The 23,181-nt window shown below is 38.7% G+C and overlaps 1 protein-coding gene across 9 annotated transcripts in view; it reads right to left on the bottom strand.

Annotated features, from left to right (window-relative positions):
* The window catches only part of DTNA (dystrobrevin alpha), a 221,195-nt gene that overhangs the window by 82,324 nt on the left and 115,690 nt on the right, over nucleotides 1-23,181 (bottom strand). For all 9 annotated transcript variants that reach the window (XM_088174570.1, XM_088174556.1, XM_088174548.1 and 6 more), the window contains 2 exons: nucleotides 14,133-14,200; nucleotides 8,296-8,376 (listed from right to left, as the gene is read on the bottom strand). In XM_088174570.1, coding sequence (XP_088030696.1) covers nucleotides 8,296-8,376; nucleotides 14,133-14,199 — 148 coding nt within the window. In that variant the 5' untranslated portion in view covers nucleotide 14,200. The remainder of the gene's footprint in view (nucleotides 1-8,295; nucleotides 8,377-14,132; nucleotides 14,201-23,181) is intronic.

The following is a 23,181-nucleotide window of genomic DNA, read 5'->3' as shown; positions in this document are numbered from 1 at the left end:
ATCAGGGCAGACCCAGCAGAAGACCCAAACAGGACAGACAAGAACAGCCCAAGGAAAGGGAACAAAGGCTCAAGTGTAAGAGAGGGTTTGCCTGAAAAAAGGTTCTTGGAACCAAGACAATAACAGGAAAAGAGAGGGCAGACAAGCGAATGAGGGTTGCAGAGAAGTCAAAGATAAAGCAAATGCCACAGGTAATGACACGAAGCTGAAAAAGGGACAGGGAAATAGTGAAGGAGACTTAAATACACAGCTACAGATTGAGGGAAAACATGAGGGTGAAAGAAGAAAAAGTTCTCATGCAAAGAATCAGAAGATACAGTGATTCTGTGATCACCAAGGTATTGGTTGGTTTCCATTAAACAGTATGTCTACGTACATTTTGCAATTTGTAGACTGGCTACAAGATTACCAAGATGATGATGATGATGATAATAATAATAATAATAATAATAATAATAATAATAAATTTCTTTTGTTTGAAATATTTATTAAGAGGACCAAAGTGAAATAGGATACAAAAACTTTCTGGCTTGGGGAAACTAAGCCAAAGGCTGTCAGACAAAGGTGAGGGATGCCTATTCCAGCAGCAGATGTTCAGAGACATGAACAGGGAACAGAACAGACTGTCCAACCTTACATGTTCATCAGGAAAGCCATCAGAAATAGCACAGTGAATGGCAGTCTTCACAGAGTTCAGGAAGTCAGTAGGAAGAGATTTTCAGCTATGATCCAATTACAAAAGCTGTCTGGATTCAGGCAGAGATGTGCCACCTCTGTAGCAGAGGGCAGCATCTAGGTATACTTGTGAGGTGACCTAGGCCACGTGTCTGTCAACTTCTGACTTAAAGAAAGCCAAATCAGTCATCTTCCTCTTTAAAGGACAAAATAATATTAGCTGACAATCTTCTGCAACTCCTGTTTTCAACAGGAGTCACTTGGGATCATGGGTATGTTTGAAAAATCAATCTCTAAGCAACTGAGAATGTAAGAGTTTTAAGGTACATATCCTTGTTCCATTCTTTTGACATTAAAATTAATTCCAAATAACCAATGGTTCTTGTCTCACTCTTGGATGAGACAGACTTGCAGTGGCAGCCTTTAAGAGCAAATACTCAGGGACATCTGAGATAACACAAGCCTCTTATATAACAAGAGTACACTTCACGCTAACACTGAAGAAAAGACTGAACAGCAGTCCCTCAATGAACATGCCAAATATACAGGTTATATGCCAGCTCTCTAACAGCTATTATGATTGTCAAGCATATTAATAAACTTTTACAGTTGAAAGGAAAAGAAAATCTGAATCTATTTTCAGGATATTGTGCTCTGAGCGAACACTTACAGACTAAGGATTTGTCTGCAGGGAATATGCTAAATCAAGCCCTTTTGAACTTTTGATTAAATAATTGATGCATAATGAAGAATGTATAATATATGCATCCTTTTTCCATAGTTGCCTGGAAACCCATATGGAACAGTACTAGCAATTCCAGAAGCATTTAGTCTCTAAGTCATTGGAGAAGACAAAGGAACAAAAAAGTTTTTAAAATCATTAACTCATCTCTCTTTCCATTCTTCAAATACTGCAGGATACCAGAATTAGTAACTTACACAATGGTATCATGACTCTTGTAATATAGAGTGGCTTTTTTTTAAAGCTGTACCTCTTGGAGCCATGTGAATAATGTCACTCACTATAAGGGAACTTTTAAGAATCGGCTTTCATTAAAATAGAAAACAAAGAACACGACTAATATTTCCAGCCTCTACCTTTATGTAATAGTAATAAGCAGATCATGGAATATCCAAGGTGGCCAACAATGAAAAACAAAAGTAAGAATGTAAAAAATGGTGATTTTCTTTCCAAATTATAGGATTTTAAGCAAATCTCATATAATACTCATCACTCAGGGTTTAGAAGAATATGAGAATCCCATGATCACAAATTCAAGAGGCAGATTGCTTCAAATTGAAGCCAAGCAGACCTTTTGCACTTCTCAAGTAGGCAACACTGCTTGTCATTCAGTCTGATTGCTCTGTGACCCAGCCTGAAACTATCTTGCGCTTTATTGCTTCCAAGATGAAACGAGAAACAGGATAAAACCCAACAATGAGAACAGAGCACTAACCATGGAAACTACAGTGATGAAGGATTAAATTATTTATCTAAACAATTCTGTAAATCATCATAATTTGGTGGCTCTGCTTCTGATGGTAAGTTTCCTGAGTAAAAGAAAAAGAAGGGCAAGTACAAAATTGCATGGGTTATACAGTTCTTGGGATGCAAAAGGCAGGACAGTGACAGTGAGTACCTCCTGCCATGGCAGGGATCTTCATGGGATTCTTGCACCTTTGCACGTTTGTTGTGCACTCTATTTCACATTTGAGAAAATCAATACTCACTGAGTCAAAGGATGAATGTCTTTATACTACGCTGGCAAGAGGCCTCATTTGAGTAAAGAGAAGCAGCTACATGGTCCTAAATCAATCAACATGGAAAGATGAAGGATTTGGTGGTTAAACATCAGCAGGACAGACACTTGTGAGTGTCCTCTAGCCTTATGTTTAGGGAACTCTTTTGGATGTGTAATATCAGCACAGATTTTCCATGCAGAAGAAAGCTGAACCTGGATGTCAACTTCCTCAGCCACTGGATAACACAAAGGTCATGCACCATTTCCAGCGTGGAATCAAGACTTACTTTTATGACAAGTACCAGATATTGTGACTTTTCATTTTGTGGTGAATGGCATAGTGAATAGGATGGGATAAAATGATACTTTGTCAGCCCAGCATAGAAAAAGTACAGTCAAACCCCAAACCTTAGCAATTTTATTTAGGTTAAATAAAATATTTTTTAAAAAATTGCTTGCCATGATGATGGGGGCCAGTAGCTCATACAGGCTGATCTCATAATTTCATACCTAGACTGTCAGTTTCTAGGACAAAACCATTTTCAGCAGCTTGCTATAGCATTACAGGATGTCTAAGAGTATACAGACAGAAAAGAGCTTTAAGAAAATCACCTAAAATTAATGTATTTACAGTAACTATCATTCATTTTCACTAGGAAATTATTACATTTCAGGAGGGGAGAAATTATCCTAACTTAAAACAAACACAAAAAGGCAGATCAGATCAGGGAAGTACCCAAAAACATGTATGGAGGTTAAGCTGACATGCCTACATGCCACAGCTGTGAGTACACAAGCCCAGAGGAAGCAGAACAAAGAGAAGGTAAAGGTGGAGGAGACTGCCTTGGACATACAGAAAATTTACATCAGAGTCATGGCAGACGTGCTCCCTATGTGGAAACTGCTGTACTACAACCTGGATAGGCCAAAAGAATAAAAAAAAAAAATCACTCACACTAAAACAATATTAAAGGGAGAAACAAAGACACCAACACCCTAAGGTGTTGAGATTATACTGCCAGAAAAACAAGCTCTCTTTATGTCTGCATTAATTAAGCCACATGTTACCATCACCAGCACTGCTTTTGATTCACACTTTCAACTGTCAATGATTTATTCTGATCTAGGGAAATCAGCAAAGTCTGCTTTTTCAGACAGTCACAGAATGATCTCACAACACATTTAGGATAGTTCATCAAGGACAGCAGCAGTTTTCCAGCCACACAGTTCTGTATTAGTGAGTGATATTTAATGGTATAATGGTTTTGATTATGATATGTTATGTCCTACTTCTGGTTGTCACCATACCCCAGAGGGAATTTGCATGTGAACATGGTATTTCATCTCAGCATGTTAATAAATTCACTGAGAAAGAAGTATTAAAATAAATCAACTGCACAATGATCACTGGGGATAATTATAAACTGTGGGGTTTGGTGGTTCCAGATACTGGTGAATGTCGAGAGATAGGTCTAACTGCTGTCATTGATCTTTCATCCTTGTTTTAGGAAAGCCTAAGATGCTTCTGTGTCTGGATGCCATGGATAAACAGCAGCAAATCAGCCTTGCCAAGACAGTATTTTCCTGACAGTAAGGGGCTCTGAGCAGGAGTTAGGTTTGCTGAGAATGTACTCAGGTGCTCCAAAGCCTGCTCTGATGCACTGGCAGCCGAGTCAAGGACAAGACTCTCCTGCTTGACTTGGTGAGAGAACACTGGCTCACAGGGCTTTCAAATTCTGTGGCTGTTTCAGACCTCACAGTGCTCACCTGTAGTTTTTCCATCTCCCTCCTTGATTCTTGCAGTGTGCACTATCTGGGACTACCTTTAAAGCACATTTAGAAAATCTGTATGACAAAGTCAGGTATTCCTATTCGGTATATTTTGTACAGTACAGACTGGAATAAGTATGTAGCATGTTTGATCGGGTTTCTGTACCTGCTTCCTAGTTGCTTTTATTACCCCAAATAATGAAATTTAGCCTCAAATGATTAGGATGCTGCTGTTTCCAAGAGTACATCCAACACCATCCACCAGTCAAGTGGCCACAGTCAGCTCACACACTCCTGACTTTTACATTCTGGGATTTCATGATGACATAATCACCAGCAATGTGTTCTCCAAGGTCCATCTGTCCACAACTCTTTGCATTCATTTGGCATTATTCATGCCAAATCTCAGTATCTGGTCAAGACTTCAGTATTTATTTGATTTTTTTCTTTTTTTTTTATTTTCCAGAAAAGGCATCTATGCCTTGTGCTGGTATTTATAACTAAGGGAAGACTATTGCTATTGCAACAGGTCTATTGCTACAGGAATTCTGCAAAGCAATCAGCAAGTAGTCTGCAATTATCTCTTTTTATACCCACCACATTCTCAAAAGTACCTACATTACCTACAGAGTTTCTCTTTTCATTATTTCCAATTTTAGAAACTGTCAGCAGAAATAAGAAGAATAAATTTAGTTTATATTCATGGTGAATTAACAAGGTTTCCCAGCTTTTAGGATTTCTGCATTCAGAATTCCACATGTCTCCTGCTTTTGGGACTTTTGTCACACATTGAATACCACATTTGGGCACTTAGCAGATTCAGAGGTGTGGCAACAATAATTTGTAAATGTTATTATTATTTATTTATTTGCAGTGTTAACTTAGGTAAAGAGGAATGCTTAAATTTTCAGGAATTTTTCTTTGAAAGATAACATCAGATATTTTTCGAATTTATCTACGTTTTTTATGAGTCCTTAAGAAGAATTTTTTGCTTTTCTGAAGAACAAGGCTGGATTGGATTAAATTCCATCCTGTTTACAAATAATTGCAGTGATTGATAATGATTTTTCAAATTTTGACCACTGTATTTAAACTGACACTTTAAAATGCTCAGGGGCATTTTCATAAAAGAAATAATTCCCACACACAGAGTATTTTTCCAAAGCTTTACAGAATTATCAGAAAGATATTTATTTGCAATTTTGAAGACTGCTGGCTAAATATCTGCAAAGAAATCTTCTTCTTATGAAAATGAAAAAATTCCACAAAGCAAATTATTTGATCAACAGTGGCAGTACTCAAGGTGCAACATATGTAGTGGTATCTTGGTAAAAGGTGGTAAACTGTCATTTTCTCTGTAATTTTTGCCCAGATAATTTAACTAGTTTCAGGAGAAATTCTGCAAGAGAGAATGGCTCTCAGAATATGATTTTTGCCCATTGCACACTGCCTACTTTGCCAGTAAAACAGCCTGCTGCTGAAGGTTTCAGAAAAAAAACCGCTTTTGTACTGAGAGAAGAATTCACAAAGGGAGGCCAGGAGATGAACCTGTGTCTGCATTAAAGGCAGCAGAAACAAACAGTGCACTGTGTGTGATAAGTGTGGCTGCCTGTTAAACGATATCCCATGACTGCCTATGCTAATGGGCACCTCCGGGTAAAAAAGATGGTGCTAATAAAGCCTCTGCTCTGCTTTCCTTGGAACAAACACTTCTGGCACTCAAAGCAGCTCTCTGCTTCCATCCTCATACACCTTCAGCCTGTAGCCAAGAGCAGCTCTCTGCAATTTATTCAATTAAATCTAAAAGAACCCCTCAAATACAGTCTTTCCAAGCAATTTTTCCCTAGTAAGTCTGGGCCAGTGTGCCAGGGCAGGGCAGGAGAGCATCGTTGAAAGAAGACAAGGATGGCCTGAGTGACAGGAAGTGCTATGCACTGAGAGTGGAGCAGAACTGTCTCTGAGCTTTTTCTTGTGAAACTCTACCCTATATGAACCAGTTTCAGCAGAAAGGCTTTTTCCCTCCCATGATTCCTTTTTCTTTTTTGTCTCATTACTGTTGGGTGCTGCATAATGACAATATCTGTAGGGGGTAAAAAACAAACCCAAAACAGTAGCTGACATGAGCCAGAGGTCTGATATTAACCATTTCAAGGGCAGTGCTCAGTTCAGTGCTTCTTTTAGCAGCTCTTTCTTGGACAGCCATTGCCTGAATACCTGTCAGGAGAATGAATTACTTCTTTTCCCATTGATAAGAGAAACCCATCTGGGAGAGTAGCAGTCTACTCGAAATAATGAAGAAAACTGTACTTGATGCTGAAAAGACACACAATCTACCCTGCTCCAGAGCAGCAACTTATTCCTTAAGCTGCCCAGAACCTAATACTTAGGATGGCATTTTAAGTTTCTCCTTTTATTTTTTTTCCTTAAGAAGATATTGTTACAGTATAAATCTTTAAATAAGATCAGCAAATTACTCCTAGGTTATCAGTGGAGACCAGAAGCTAAGTCCTGTCCATGAGCAACTTGGCACAAGCTGGGAAACTGCAGGGCACCTGCACTAATTCTCTACGAAGAGAACCAACAGTTGGACAAAAAGCAGATCACAGTTGATAAATAAGAGGCACAAAATTAAGATTAACAACCAGTATATCTGCAGCCAGCCAGACACTCCCAGCAGTGAAGCTATTGTTACCTGTCAGGTTTTTTTCATTTGCTTTGCATGCACTTGCATACATACTTTGCTATCACCATCCATTTAATTGGATATTTTTGTCACCTCAGACTACTGTATTCTGTCAGCATGAAAAAGAAGTGAAAATGCCATCCTCCTAAACACAAGATTTTAAAAAATAAACAACCGAATACAACATAATAATGTGTCTTTCAACACATTTGCTCCTGAATGGGAGATGCCAGCTGCTGGGCAGGTACTAAACCCCCCTGGGTTTTGTGTCTGGCAGACTGCTTATAATGTGGTACCAAACCTTCAATTCATACTTCAGCTAAGGACATATTAAAAATACGAGAAGTGTGCTACAAAAGTCATTAAACAATCAGCTCCATGGCTAATAACACAGTAAATACTCTCCAAAATATTTTTCCATCACAACTCGGCCTCTTCAGTATGTTTGGACAGCATAAGTAAACATTTCTGTAACACAGACAGATGTAGCCCCGAAACTAGGAACTTAACAGAGCAGTAAATTTCTATCTACAGTGAGCATTTTTTAACATACTTACCACTGTGTGTAGCACAAGCACAGCCAGGTTGTCATTCTAATCTATATGTGAGGACTAAAACCCACTTGTTTTCTCTGTGTTGGTCCTATCCCTGCTGCTACTGCTGACAAGAGTGCCCTTGGTTAAGATTTTTATTTAAGTTGGTGTGGAAAGGTCCAGTAAAGCACATATACCCAAACCTTCCCTTTTAAGTATTTGCATACTATTTTGGATGGAGAAGAAAGGATACACTTCATTATAGATTTTATATGTATTTCCCCTTTAAAGCTCACAGCACATGACTGTGCTAATAGAAAATGCAGCTGTAAAGGGAAAAAGACTGAATCTCAGAAGAGAAGTTTAAAAAAGTCACTAATCAAGTGGGAAATTTCCCAATAAAGCCTAGAGGGAGTAAGACACATACACAGAGATTACAAGCAGCTTCACTCTCTCAGAAGAGCTGTGTCTACCTGGCCTTCTGGAAATAGAGGGGTCTGACCAACACTGCACTTTGCTGCACCCTAAATGAAAGAGGACTACAAGCAGCATTTTTCTCACAGAGCTGCTATAAAAGCATTTAATTTGCAGGGCCCTGCTGACACTCACAAATGCTATTTCACAAGAACACTGGAGAATGCAATTAACATACTTATTAATTAAAGTTGTGGCCTGTATCCTGACGCAGCCTTCTATGACCAAATCCCTGGCATATTTGAGGCAAGTTCCTCACGTAAACAGGTTAATATCTGAAGTCTGTGCAGGCACTCTAATTAGTGTGCTTTGCAATGCCAGATCACACAGTCCTAGTTTGTCAGTGGTGTGAAGGACACCAGGGAGTGCAGTGGAAAGCTTGTGAAATGGTAGGTGAAAGAAGTGCTGGCATACTTACAGTTGCATTTCTTCTGAACAAATCTAAGCTTGCACGCTGTTCGGTAGGTGGACAAACGGATGCGATCCAGATCCTGAGCCCCTAGTGGAAGAGAAGAACGGTGACATTTGTATGGAATATGACCTGTGAGTATCTTTGCTAGCAGGGAAGACAGAGAACAAAGAGGACACATGAGCTGCCTCCATTTAACAATTTTCAAGGCTCTTTCCTTTGCAGAGAGAGTAGAGAGGAGTGAGGAGTAACAAGGGGAATGTCAGGAACTACAGTGTTAAAAGAATTTTATAAAGGAAGGCAAGGAATAGTCAGCCCACTGTGTCTGTCACTTTGAAGAACAATCTGGTCAAGCTGCAGGCTAAAAGACACACTGGCCAGGCTCCAACAGCAGGGAAAACCTCAGTAGAATTTTAATATTTAGCAAAAAAAGCTCATAACAAATATCTTTAGCTGACATGCCAAACCAGAGCAAGGTATTGCCAGCAAGCCAAATCAGAAAACATACTGTGCTGAAACATAAAGATTTAAGACAATCCGCAGAAGGGTGCAATGACAAGGGGTGTAAAGCCTTTCTCCATTTTGTGGATGTATATTCTCTGCAGTGGAGACCTCAGAGGGTCAGCTCTATGCTCTGCACAAAGCTTGGCCCTGGCTGCTGCAATGTAAAGATCCAGTAAGATTTCCAAAGCAGCTGTCCAAGAGATGGGAACAAACTAAGTGGCAGCTACCTCACAAACAAGGACAGTACACAGGGGCCAGTACGGGGGCAGAACCTGGCAGTGTCCAACAAACTCATCCAAGCAAAGTGCAGTCAGGATGTAAGAGGAGTGAAATACAGCCCTGCTTTTACACAAGCTTCCTAAATGCTCTAAGATTTCTCAGCTGAACTGCTGAACAAGTGGCCACATATGCAGCAGGATACTCTGTCTAAGTGGTGGTAAAACAGCTCAGATTTTCTCTCATTTGCCTAAGTTATCAGTGATGGATGGAGAAGGTGGGTCATGCTGCTTTAGGTGTTCAGGAATGCTGAGACCAGCCTGACCCCACAATGCCAAAGCTAAACCTTCTAGGGACATGAAAAACAGTCTTGCCTGACAAAAATCAGCACTGGTGAGGATGTGGCACACAAAGTTCCTGATAAAGGAAGCAACACGTGATAGTACTGATAACTTACCTAAAGCTGCTGAGCTGGCATACATAGCCTAGAAACATTCGACTTTACACTATAAAAGCTCAGGTCCCTTTTTTAATGGCAGGGACTTCTAACATGCTCCTTCTAGATATGTATGTGGCAATTCCTCCCTGGAGTGGGGACACCCCTCAAGGTTATTTCTTGAGGCCAAGTGGAAGAGATTTGCCCAAAGCGTTGATATGGATTAGTAAATCCAATCTATACTTTATGATTATTAAGCTACTTTTGAAAAAAAATATTTAATAAATAGTGCCCAGTATAATTAGTTACAAATATCTATACTATCTGGTAAATAATTTTGCTTAAAATATTTTAGCTTAATTGTTATAATAATAATAATTTAAATATTTGTATTATTCCTATAAATATATTTGGTTTGCCATCCTTAATCCTGCATGATGAAGTCATATAAAGTATCAATTACATCTATATCAACCTTAAGAAATAAACTCTTGGCCAAGTCTGGGACTAGGACTAGATGGAGCCCTACTCAGACTAGTCTCTGAGAAGGAGTTTCCAGAGTGAGGGGGTCCTTTCTGCACCTTGTGACTCAATTGGAGGGCTTCCTTCCCTGATAAATCTTGCCTGAAGCTTCCATTCTGCTTGTGGCAGCACTGCTCACCCACACTTTCCTAAACAATGTCATCCTTCGGACCCAAACTTTTCAAATGTGCTCTGTCCTATGAGATGAAAATAGGAATCATACTCTCTATTCTCCCCAGATTCTGCTCTTTCCCTGAACAAATTCTCCCACACTGTCTTCCCAGGGCTCCCAGCTACTCCCTTCTTCCAGCTGCACCATCTGCTCCTAGGAGAAATTACCTTTGACTACTTAACATCAGGTATGGGAAGTAATTTTGTGAGGTTTTTTCCATCATATCCTCTATTGTTAAAATTATACAGGTATTTTTTTCCTTCTCCATTTGTATCTCACTGACAGCTTCAGGAAAATTTCTTTACAGGTGCAAGGGAGGATAAAGCAACACTAAGATTTTCCTTTTTAAGAGGAAAATTAAGTAGAATGTAACTTTTCCTCTCTAAACTTTAGTGAAAGCTACCAATAAACTTTCAGTGCTCCTTTATAAAACTTCAGCCTTTTAACAAGATTTAAAGATTGAAAGCAAAGGGAGGGTCTGTTCATTGAACTTCTGAGGTGGAAGTAATAATCCTAAATATACAAATTTGTAGGCAATGTTGCTTTTTTTTTTCTTTTTTACTATTTGCACACATAGTGGATGGTATTATTTTGATATTATTTGGGGAACAGGTGTTGCTGGTAAGACCCTGGAACAGACAATTTAGTTTTGTCATGATTCACATTTTGCCACAGTCAGAGATGTATTTGTCAAATAGCTTCTGTAGAAAAATGCCATCACTTACATGATGGAGAGTCCTGAAAAACAAGTGGAAAGATGTGCAGGACTGAGCATGACAAATGAGACAGCAAATTTATAACTTCCTTACAGGATTGTCAGTGGCCTCTCCTTCCTTCTGCCTCCTGGCAGTGCCTCACTTTGTTTCCTTTGAATATGCTCATGTCATGTAACACTGTTTGCAGTTTGCAAAAATAACAAAGGGACACACTGCAACTTTGGCTGCTGTTTTCTTGCTGGATAATATGTGCCAACAGCGATGTACATTTTGAACTCTTCATCAGTTCTGATGGGCATGTCAGGTCAGACTAAGGTAAGACTAATACCTAGCAGCTTGATGTCCAACAGAGCATTTTGAGTTATAAGGCAAGCTTTAACCATGGGACTCTACAGAAGGTGATAACAATTACGATATTAATGCACAAAAGTTTATAATTTGGAACTAGAAGGATGCCTCTTCTGAAGGAAAGGAAATAAAGTTGAACCTCTCAAAATACAGGGAAAATCTCAGTGGTCCAAACCTAAAGTCAGAATCAAATCCTTCTATTTCTTGTTCAGGACAAACTTCCACTTAAAAAGGCTTGAAAAGTTTTTTAAAAGGATTTAATTTTTTCTTTTTTTCCTCTTTTTTATCTTGTGTAGTCTGGAACATGACCCACTTTATAAAAATATTGTGGGGTATTAATCACAGACTTGTAGATGTAGGCCCTAAGAACCTACTGGCAAAAGCCTTTATATTACTAATTTTCTTCCTCTGGTATTGGCAGGTTGTGGACTTTACCTATTACCATAGGTAATGCATATCAGAATGTCAAGAAGCTTCACATGGCCCACAGTACACAGGGCATCAGGAGCACACGGTTTTTTGTTAAACGTGTTAAAGGTGTGGGCTTGCACACAGCCGGGGGCAGCTGAATGTGATGCCAGGATGAACTTCGGTGTCAGTGAAGCACACTCTCCACACACAGAGGTATCTGAGGGGCTCTCAGAATGCAGAGTTCAGTGCTTTATGAATATGGCTAAAATACATTCAGTTTTTCCACAAAGACTTAATATTTTCCCCTCCTTTTCCCTAGTTGGAACGTCCAGTTCTCTGTGTACATACGTAGTAGGTGGAGGAACAGGGGCAGGCAAACATAAAAGGGAAGCACACGTGAGATAAACCAGATTGAAGTAAATATGTCAAAATACTAATATGTGAAAGAAGAAAATAGTAGACTATAACTACTGGTGTACAATACAGGAAAAAAGTCCTTCCTCTGCCTCCAACTGCTGATTTTCCCAACACCTCCTTAACTCCTCCAAAACAATCCAACATCAAAACAGCCTTCAAAACTGTGGAAACAAACCATAAATCCTCACAGCAAAGTCCTAAATATTTTAGGAGTATTTCAAACTAATTGGAGTTAATGGTACCTATGCCACTGATTTTGGCTGATAAAAAATCAATGCCCCTCTGTAATTCTAATTAAAACTATAGTATGTTCTGATAATGGACAAATACATTTTTTGATTCTGGCTAAAGTACACCACCTCTCTCCAAGGGTCCAAGATGCTGTACATCCTGAGTTGGAAAGGACCCACAAGAATCACTGAGTCCAACTCTTGGCTCTGCACAGGATACTCCCAAAAATCACACCATGTGCTTGACAGTATTGTCCAAATGCTTTCGGAACTGTAAGGCTTGGTGCTGTGACCACTTCCCTGGGGAGCCTGTTCCAGTGCCCAACCATCCTCTGGGTGAAGAACCTTTTTCTAATATCCAACCTAGACCTCCCTTGACACAGCTTCATTCCATTTCCTCAGGTCCTGTCACTGGGCACCACAGAGAAAAGATCAGGGAGAAATATTCATGAGTTACAACAGCAAGCACCATGTGATACTAAAACAATTACAGGGCACAATAGACCTAGTGGACACTGTGGAATGGGCCAAAACAACTCTTGGTTGGCCATCTGAATGGGAAGTCTTTAATTCGGAGAACTCAGATGTAGGGCTCACTCCCAGGGAACAGTCCTGAGCACACTGAATTCACCAGTACACACCTGGCCATTCATCATGCACAAGAACTCCAGTCCCAGTAATGCCCATCTCAGTATCCCACCAAAGGTCAGGGAGATACTCTGTCATTGTTCACTACATGGCAGGGGACGAACAACAGGAAGCTTAGTAATTACACACAAATCCCAGGTAAATCTAGTAACAGGGTGACAGTCTCAAACTTGACATGTAGCAGAATTTGCTGGAGAAACAGTGGATTGGTTGTAAGAGAAATCAGAGATGATTGCAGGAACATTACTGGCATGGTACATCCCTGACACTAGCACACAGGGAACACAGACCTTCATTAGGTACTATAAAAAATTACACAGAAGTAGGGAATGAAGTACATGAGTCCCTGTACTGTGTCTGGCTGAGATGCAATTAACTTTCTTTACAGCAGTCTGCGTGGTGCTGTGTTTTAGATCTGTGGCTAAAAATTGTTGATAACACACCCGTGTTACAGCTGTTGCTGAAGAGTGCTTGCACAGCACCCAGGCTTTTTTGTTTCCTACTCTTTCCCCTCCCAGGGTTGTCTGGGGATGGGCAAGGGGCTGGGAGGAGACACAGCAAGGATAGATGGGACCCCACCTGGCCAAAAGGTTAGTCCACACCATATAGTGTCATGCTCAGAAATAAAACTGGGGTAGGGAAAGATGGGTGTGGGGAGTTTTGTCTTCCAAGGCAGACACTGTTCTGTAACTGGCTGGGCATTAGTAGCCTGCTTTTAGGAAGTGGGGAATAGACACCTTTGCATCACTGGTTCTTGGTTTCTGTTGTAATTTTTCCCTCTCTTTCTGTCCCCTAATCAAGTCTTTATCTCAAGCAATGAGTTTGCTTGCATTTGGTCTCCCTATATTCTCTCCCATTCCACTGGGGGCTGATTAGGGATTAAGCAAGTGTGTGGGAGTTTGGCAGCTGGCTGGAGTCAACCCACTACAGATACCTCCAAGAAAAGATGTAGCTTTTGGAGAACTATATCCCTCTTCATTGCAACCTGTGTATTCCATCATCTTTGTCTTAAGAAACTACTGATTAAATAAATCAGTCAAAAAATCTGACGTAGAAAACCCCTCTTTCCTGCTTTGGTCAAATCAGCCCATTTTCATGCGGTTTTGGTCTCATGATACTCATTTATGCAATGGAGATTTGAGGTGGAAAGCTTGCATAAATTTTACTGACATTGCATAGCAACTGGCTTGGTCTATCACAGCAAAACATTTCCAGGAAGTACTTACGCATTTCTGCAAACAGCTGCCTTCTTTCTGCCATGGTATTTCCTCTTTTCCCACAATCTTCAATCATTCTGGAAGACAAAATCATATGAAAACATTAAGTATTATTCCCAGACTGAACATATGTACATAGGCATCCAAAATTGATCCTGAAGAACCTTTGAGGTTGACTGGTGCTCCACGTGTATCCAATGCCTTTTGCCAGCCTCTCTGTGGTGTGGTTTGTGGAGAACCTGGTCCCCAAACTGTCCTCCATTCTCTGGACTCTGCTTTCAAGCATTTGTTTCCCCCCCCGCCCCTCTCTCCCAAAGGCAGTGTTCAGTTTTTCTGCTTGATGTAACTAACTGGCTTACATAACACAAGCTCTGAAATTCATTTTAGGTTTTCTTAAATAAGGAATCCTCAGTTTAAATTATGTAAGAGAGAAGAAATCATAAAATATTCGGATATTATTTTGTAGTCTTGAAAACTATGTTCTAGCCAATTCTATGTGGAGGAGACAAAAAAAATTACGAACAACAGCAATTAAATCTCTACTCTGTAACATAATACATGTTATTTACCCAAGCAAACACTCTCCCAATATTCATTCAAATTCAGGACAGTATATCTCTGATTAAACGAGTTTCACAAAAAGGCTCAGAAGTAAGAATATATTTTCCTTCTGCTTTCAGATGAAAAAATCTTTCGACTATTTTGAAGAGCACTACTGTTGGATAGAGCAGAGAGAAAAGTGACAGCTTCTCTCACAGCCAGCATTCAAACCATAAAAGACTAAAGCTTTCAGAGTGAAGATAAACATCTTTAGCAGCACTCAAAAAATTAAAACTAGTGTCAGCATCACCACTTCCTATGGGTAATTACCCTGTCGAACCAATATCCTTTCCTGCCTGCCAAGCCTGGTTAGAACTTCTGACCTGCATTTTAATCTACATCCTCATGTCAACTAGACTATGTAAAATAACATCACACTACCGAGGTTATAAAGGAGATGTTCTGTAGAAGCCTGCAATCAAAAATATTGCACCGTATCACATAGCAAACCTCCATATGTATACAACAAGAAGGATAAAAGTACTGGATGCTGAAGTCTACCATCATCAAAGAACTCAAGACAGAAAACCAGTTTCCTTTTATTTCCCAAAACAGAAAGGCAATCACATATGAGGTGTTTTGTTGTGTGGCTTTTTTTTTTCCCCTTTCAAAATGCACTGTTCAAATGAAGTAGTGCTACATTATAATTGCTTTTTTCCCGAGGAGCCTTTTCAATTCTCAGAGTACTGATAAAGACTCTGCTAAACTGCTATCTATGGTGGACATTTTGTGATGTGAGCAGCAGTCCCACCAGGAAGTGGACAAAGGGTATGGATGCAGCCTCTTTGCAGGGATATTCAAGTTCACCTCATATTCAAGTACGCTTCCATTTGTCTGGGAGTGATAGGGATGTGCGCAGAACGGCATTAAGTCTGAGCTAATATATCACTCAGCCTCTGATCTGAGATAGTTGGTGTCTTCCTAGCTTGGAGGTGTCAGGGAAGACTCAAACCTCCCTGCAAAATGAGATACCTCAAGATACACCAGGCCCAACCAGCATCTTAATTAGGCAGCAAGAAGTAGTATGTTTTTTACATGAACCAGCCTTAAATCTCTGCCCATAAAGGATTAAAAGCAGTATAATTCCACTAATCATGGCTTGAGTTCCCCACTCCCTTCTGTTTCTAATGAAACTCATAGTAGGAAATAAATTTGACATGGGAAATGACCATATCTTGTAGGACAGGTGGGTTAATAAAGACCTTTGAAAAGATAACATCTTTTACTAACTAGGCAGAGCAGTTGAGTGAATACTTCAGAAAAAACACAATTTTTTATTAATACTTATTTCTTGTAGAGTTGGTTATAGGTGATAATTTTCTCTTCTATATTCAGCATTATTCCTCAAACAATGTGCAACTTGTTTTCAGACCACATACTATTTGTGTTATTTGACTGAGATTGGGTTAATTTAATTTTGGCACAAGGATGACATCATCTTCCACTTCTTGACACAACTGACATTTAAATCTTACAGATGTTTCTCCAGTTAATAATTTGCTGTTATCATTCCACCAATGTTCTCTAACATCTGTGAAGTAATTACTTAGAGTGATTGCTACAAATTTTATCGAAAACATAAGGGGTGCAACTTTATTCTCACTTGTCTCATATTGCCACCTGGAGAAAAATATTCCTTAGATATTGCTTTTAAATATCTTGAAGAGCAAGGAATGTAGCTCACCTGTGACCTTACTCACCATGAGGAAGAATCTTCCCAGTCAAAATTAAGTAACAAAAAGTATTTTTCAAATAATGCAAATTGTACAGTATGTTTTCCACTCCCTTCAGAGAGTCTGTTCTAAAAATTTCCCTTTAGTGGGGGAAACAAATAATAATTCTTTAACTGGTTTTCTGCAATTCATCCTCACTTTACTTTTACTGTTTATTTCTCCTCGTATAAAAATGTTCCATGGACCTGATCATAATTTTTCAGAATGTCCCATTATCTTCTGAAATTGAATCACTCTTTTCACTGCTGGGGCTTATGGGGATTACCAGGCCAGACAAATAACTTTATATTTATAAACACGCAACTCAGGCTTCCTTGGAGAAGGAAGGAACTTCATATTTATGTTTTTAGGATTCTTCTTGCCCTAGATATTTTGCAGATTTTAAAAAAGCCTTCACCCCAAATGACAATCCTAAAATTCTCTGTAACAGAGTATATGCCATTAGGCTAATGAGAACATTAGTGGTGGCAGTATTTTCAGACAGATACATTCTCTTCCTCTTTCCTATCTTTTCCTCATCTACCAGAGTATTGGTACTTCTGAGTTGCCACTGACAGGAATTCATTCAGCTGCACCTTCCAAGCTTTTCACATGCATTTTTAACTCCAGAATGTGCTACAGCCCAGGTTCAACTAATGCAATTGTCAAGGTGCTGGGCATCTCCCTTTTCAGCCTTGTCCCCTGTGACCCAGGTACACAGCCCTACTCTTCCAACTCAGATTACAGACTCCTGCCTTGAGCCCCTGATGTGCTCACCTCAGTCCCTGCTGCTGGCCCTGAGCTAATTAACTACAGTCATGTCCCACTATTTCTCAGTTTGCTCACAGCACACGCCACGTCACAGATAAAAAAAGTACAATTTGTTCTACATGGGAGAAAAGCAAATCACAAAGCAAACTTTTTTGTGCTTTACCAAACAGAAGCCATTTCCAGAGATATGATTTTGAAAAATATTAATTAATGTACACATTTCTCATAGTAGGGATTAGATTATATTTGTCTTCTATGGATTCCTTTCACTATCTTTTTCCCTTCACTCTTCTTCCCATGAAACAGCTCCTCCACTGCAGGTAGGGAGAACACCTATTGTGCATCTAATTAAAATTCTAGTCACAGGCTAATTAGTAAGGTCCCAATTAGAATGGTATTAAGGCTTCAATATATTACAGACATTCCAAAGCAGAAATTATTCCAAGCGTGAGGTTTCCAGCCTCTGAAAAAGATTCTGTGAATGTTTCATTATCAGCCATGTTTCAAGCTGAAACTTTTGACATTAGTAGTGCTAAAAAGAAAAGAATAAATAAACAAAGAATATAGTTTGATTGGAATTATTCTGACTACAATTTTATCTTCATGCTTACATGTATCAGAAGCATAATTGGTCTATTTTTTAATATACTTTTCTGGTTTATAAAATATGTGTGGGAATATAATATAATATAATGAAATATAATATGCGCAAGGCAAGAACTAAATGCCTCATTTATATTTCCTTTCCTATTGTGCTGCTTGGATTATGAGCACTGCAATAATCTCTCTTACAAATAAGTGTTTTTCTTGTTTCAGTATTTATAGGGTAAATAATCTATTTTATTAATCCCTACTGTATGTCATACTTTTCATAAATAGTATATTTCCAGTACATTTCCACTTCTCGAGCTGTGTCTGTTCATGATAAAAGGAATGCACACTACATTTAAATCATTAGCTCCAAAAAACCAATCTGTCCTGGTTTAGGCTAGAATAGAGTTAGTTTTATTCCCAGTAGCTGGTACAGTGCTGTGTTTTGAATTCAGCCTGAGAATATGTTGATAACACACTGATGTTTTAGTCGTTGCTAAGTAGTGCTTACCCTAAGTCAAGGACTTTTCAGCTTCCCAGGCTCTGCCAGTGAGCAGGTGCACAAATGACTGGAAAGGAGCCAGGGCCAGGACAGCTGACCCAAACAGGCCAAGGAGATATTCCATCCCACAGAGCATCCTGCCCACTACATAAACTGGAGACAGTTATCTGGAAGGTGCCAATCGCTGCTTGAAGATGGGCTATGCTTCTGTCAGTGGGTGGTGATCCACTGCATTGGGTATCACTTCTTATCTTGGATTTTATCTCTCTCTCTGTCTCATTATTATAACCTCTCACTATTATATTATTATATTTTGTTTTGTTTCAATTATTGTTGGTATCTCAACCCATGAGTTTAACTTTTTTCCTCTGATTCTACCTACAACCGGGGGCGGGGCTGGTGGTGGAATAAGCGAGCAGTTGCATGTGACTTATTTTACAGCTGGGGTTAAACCACCACACCACCAAAATAAGCAGTTGCCTATGTGCCCAGAGAAGGCACTCCCCTCTGGAAAGCCCCACACACATCCCGGGAGACCCAAAAATTCCTGACCTGACATATGCACACGCAGTTTGATGGGTCTGAGAAGAGCCACCCCACTAGCACTTCCACAAATCCCCATCTCGTTTGTCTGTGACAGATGAAGTGCCCCAGGGAGGCAGGATACATGCCAGTGAGGAAAACTGCCCACTGAAATTGATTAATTCTGGCATGAAAAATTTATCAAGTCCCATGTGATGGTTGTGACACAGCTGGGCGTTTGAAAAAAGAGGCTCCGAATCCTGGCCAGTGACACTTCTGACAGTCTTTCAGGCTGGATAAAAGTTGTTTTTCTGTCAAAGCAGGCACATAGGAAACAGAGAAACACCTCTCTCTGCCCCAGTCTTGTCCAGCTGAGCGTGCTGGGGCTCTGAAACTCCTGGGAGTATTTTGGGACCCAACTAGATGGAAGTTTTACCTCACAAGACTGGTAAATCTAACACCGAGTATCCTGAAATCACTTTTGGAAAGAGTATCACCATTTGGTAGAAAATATCAACCAGGATCAGGCATCCTTTATCTGAGCAGTCTGCATTTCCCTAGTGAGGAAATCTCAAACGCCTGATGCAGAAGCTATTTTTTCTTCCATGAAATGATGGAAGCTTTGGTATCTCTGGGAATTAGAAGCATTAGGATGCAGAGAAATGTTCTGGTTTCTCAGTGGCTATTTTTTATGCTGTTGACAAATCTGATGCTATTTTCTATGCAGCTGGTCAATATTTAAGCTCAGTTTTGAGCAGACAGCAGTACCATTTTTCAGCAGCACAGGCTTCTTGTCTACCATTGCTCGGGACAGTTTTATCAAAATGCCCTCCATACATAACAAACTGCTGTTTCTTTTCAGGATTTACCAGCATCAGAAATTTAGATTTATGAAAATGAAAGAGCCTGCTAGGGTCTATCTAACAGTGACTTTATGAGGAAATTAAAAGCTGTAGTCAACATCTAGGATTCTGTTCATGTACGATTTGTGGCAATGTGAGAGATGAGATTTTCCACTGGTCTTTTATTTTCTCCTGTTTTCTCCAAATTCAGTGGTGTTAGGCAGATTCTGCTCTGCTAACTAGAACACTTATGGCTGCTTATTTCAAAGTGAACTTGGACTGGAGAACAGTGAGTTAAAAGGGACAGTGAGTGCTGGCTAAAACCATATTTCTGACATCACCAACCTCAGCAATCCTTGTAGTTAATAATAAAAATACTGAAGGGCCATTTCAGAGCCCTCTTCCCCTTAATGGATTTATTGCTGCCTTATGAATGTCTTGTTCCACGTGTTCTAATGAAACCAGTCCCTAATAGGCCTCTCTCAGCTTTACATTCCAGGACTAATCTTTGCACTGTAATAAAATTGGCCAATGCTCTTTCCTGGGGCTAGCTATAATTGCATTGCACTTACAAAGTGTGCTTGTATTTTATCTAGATGAGATTTTTCCAGTGAAGAAAGAAAACAAAAGCTGTTGCTAAGTTCATCTCCAACATGAGTCTCAGCAAGTCTGAGTCTTCTAATTTTTGTTGTATTTTTCAATTTTAATACAGCAAAAAAATCTGAAATTCTGTCTTGATTTATTCCTTTAGTGAAATGTGTTTTTGCTTTTAAGAAAAAATTTTCCAACATACTTTTCATCAGCTCCCCTTTTGGGAGTGTTGTATCCTTAGTGGAAAACTCTCAAAAATGCCTAATAAAGTACTCACTGCAACTCATTTCCATAAGGCACAGTCTTCAAGGAAGTTTGAATGCTATGCAAATCTTATCTCTCTGGTCTAAAAAACAAGTGTGAAGGGATTAATAAAATTAAAAAAAAAAAAAAGCGTAATTTTGAGACAGAAAATTTTCATATTTAATACTGTATGGAATCAGCACTTTACTAGAGGATACCATGACAAAGGAAACATCAGTTGTTTTCAATGTGTACTAGGCATTATCAAATTTAGGAATTCAAAATCTTCCTAACTAGGCCTAAATATATACCAAAATCCTTTTCTTTTCATGGGTACAGTATAATTTCCAGCTTTTCTCTGTAACATGAAGAACTTAAAGAATCTTACTACTCCAGACATGAAGGACATTTAATGACTACTTGACACTTAAAATATATATGTGGAACTTTAAAAAGCTGTCTTACCAGCATTGCTTAGATAAATTTTTCTAGCCATGCTCTTTTTGAGTCTTCCTGATACTAAAAGAAACTACTCTATTGCATGAAATATGGAAAGAAAACTAAAGTTCAGTGCTTAGATATGCTTTCATCTTTTAAGAGCATAAGATTATTCAATAAAATAATTTTGGTCACCTCCAAAATCTTTTCTCCAGGGTTTCACTGCCATCACTTCTGATAAACATTAGGAGTTGATTCCAGCTAACTGCTACAGATTTAAATGCATAATTTCAAATTTCTATTCAAATGTGATTAAAAAGATGGATTTTGTCTAAATTTCATTAAGTATTTTAAAACAATAAAGAAGATGCCAATTTCCTTTATATATGACCTGTCAGAGCCTTAGTTCAACTAAGGGGTACTTAGAAATAACCTCCACTAACAGTAATTTATTTCAGTTATTTATTTTTTGTTACAAAGAAGAAGCCCCCAAAACTCAAACATGAAAGCTGATGATATACAATACCAAATCTGATTTGTCTGATGTGTGAATATTTTTATGGAGTTTTCCCATGAACTCATTTTGGAGCTGCATTTCACTGATATTGTAGCTTTTTTTTTCAAAATATCTCTTTTTTTAAACTATTTTTCTAAAAGCCAAGATCAATAAAGAACTGATGACCTTTGAACACTCAAATATGCAGTTCTACTTCTTTCATTTGGTTAGAGAAGGCATAATTCATAGAGAAAACTGTAATGAAACTCAAGGGATAAAAATTATAAGGACTTTATTACAGGAAGCATTTAATTGATAATCTGATACTTTGGTAGTCTGGTCCTCTTTTTTTTTTATTTGCCATTGTACAGGCAAAAAGGAGGTTGCAGGATTTCAAATATAATTAAACTCCTGCTTAGTCAAAGGGATCTTTCAGTTCTTCTTGTGCTGCCATAATTAAACCCAAATTCATTTGAGAGTAAGCTGTCAGTGATACAATTGTGTTAGGAAGCATTTCCTGGCTTCTGCCAATTTTAATAATACAAGTTGTCAGTTTTTGTAAATACAGATTTGATGATTATTTGATGTAGGACAGTAGGTACTTTCATGTCCTCAGTATTCCAAAACCAACTAAATAAACCAAATGGTAGCTGCAGCAGAAAATGGCATTCCTAGGCAATTGAAATTATTGAGATCTTTCACATGTACTGGGAAAATCTCACTAAAATGAAGTATTGTCAGTAGTCAAACAAATTAATTAATAGAACAGCTACTGGCTTTTGTAACCTCACCTGATGAAATATTTTGGCACCCAAACAATTAATGCAATAGCCACTGATCCAGACAAGCTGAAAAAAATCTTATCAGCTAGGAAGTTTTCCTTTATACATCTGACAACCAAGAAGTATTTAAGCTTTTTTACCTTTATGCCTGAAATAGATGCCTTTGGGTTTTTTCCACTTTTCAATTTTCTGAAATGTTACAACAAATAGATTTATAGAAAAGAAAGTCTGAACTATATCTAAACAACACAGCTAAAAAAAAATCTTTAAAAACAATCTCATGGAATTTCAAGTCTCTCCAGATCTATTTGCCAGAAAGGTAGAAAAATAAATTACAAATGAAAGAATGATGAGGCCCTGATGAAATTGTTCACATGTACTCGTTCACAGTGGTAGCTGTTAATTTGTCTTGAAGCTCAGTGAGAGCAGGCACTAGGACAGAAGAATGGTACTAGGATGGGAATTAAGGCATTTAGGAGCATATTTGGGTTAAGTATATACCTTCTGAGACAAAGAAAGCTTTGATTACTGAGTCTGTACTAATCTCACACTGAGAGAAATCACATCCTTAATGCAAGTAGGAGCAGCCTCCAGGCTGATCTAATTAATATCTGAAGAAGGCATTTTTAGCAATTAGCTGCTTTAAGGGCATTAGGGAATGTAAGATTTTATCTTTTTTACCTGGCCATATCCCTTCTGTAAGTGGCCCTTGGGTAACAGGGATACAACTTGATCGCATTCAAATGATGATGCTTTGAAAGCAGATGTCAACCTGTTAACTTTATTCTTGTTTTCAAATAACAGATCTCATTGAAGGTCACACCTATGTCTCTAATTTTGTGGTGGAAAAAGGAACTTCACGTGCATTGTTAAAATGATTTCACTAGGCAACCTTAGCTATAATAAAGTTCAATCCTCAAGATACTCAGTTAAGATACTAACTCTGCCAAAGTCATAATGATTGAAAT

Source organism: Sturnus vulgaris, chromosome 1 (genome assembly GCF_052056855.1).
Source record: "Sturnus vulgaris isolate bStuVul1 chromosome 1, bStuVul1.hap1, whole genome shotgun sequence".
NCBI lineage: Eukaryota > Metazoa > Chordata > Aves > Passeriformes > Sturnidae > Sturnus > Sturnus vulgaris.
This window is presented reverse-complemented; position numbering and strand designations above follow the sequence as displayed.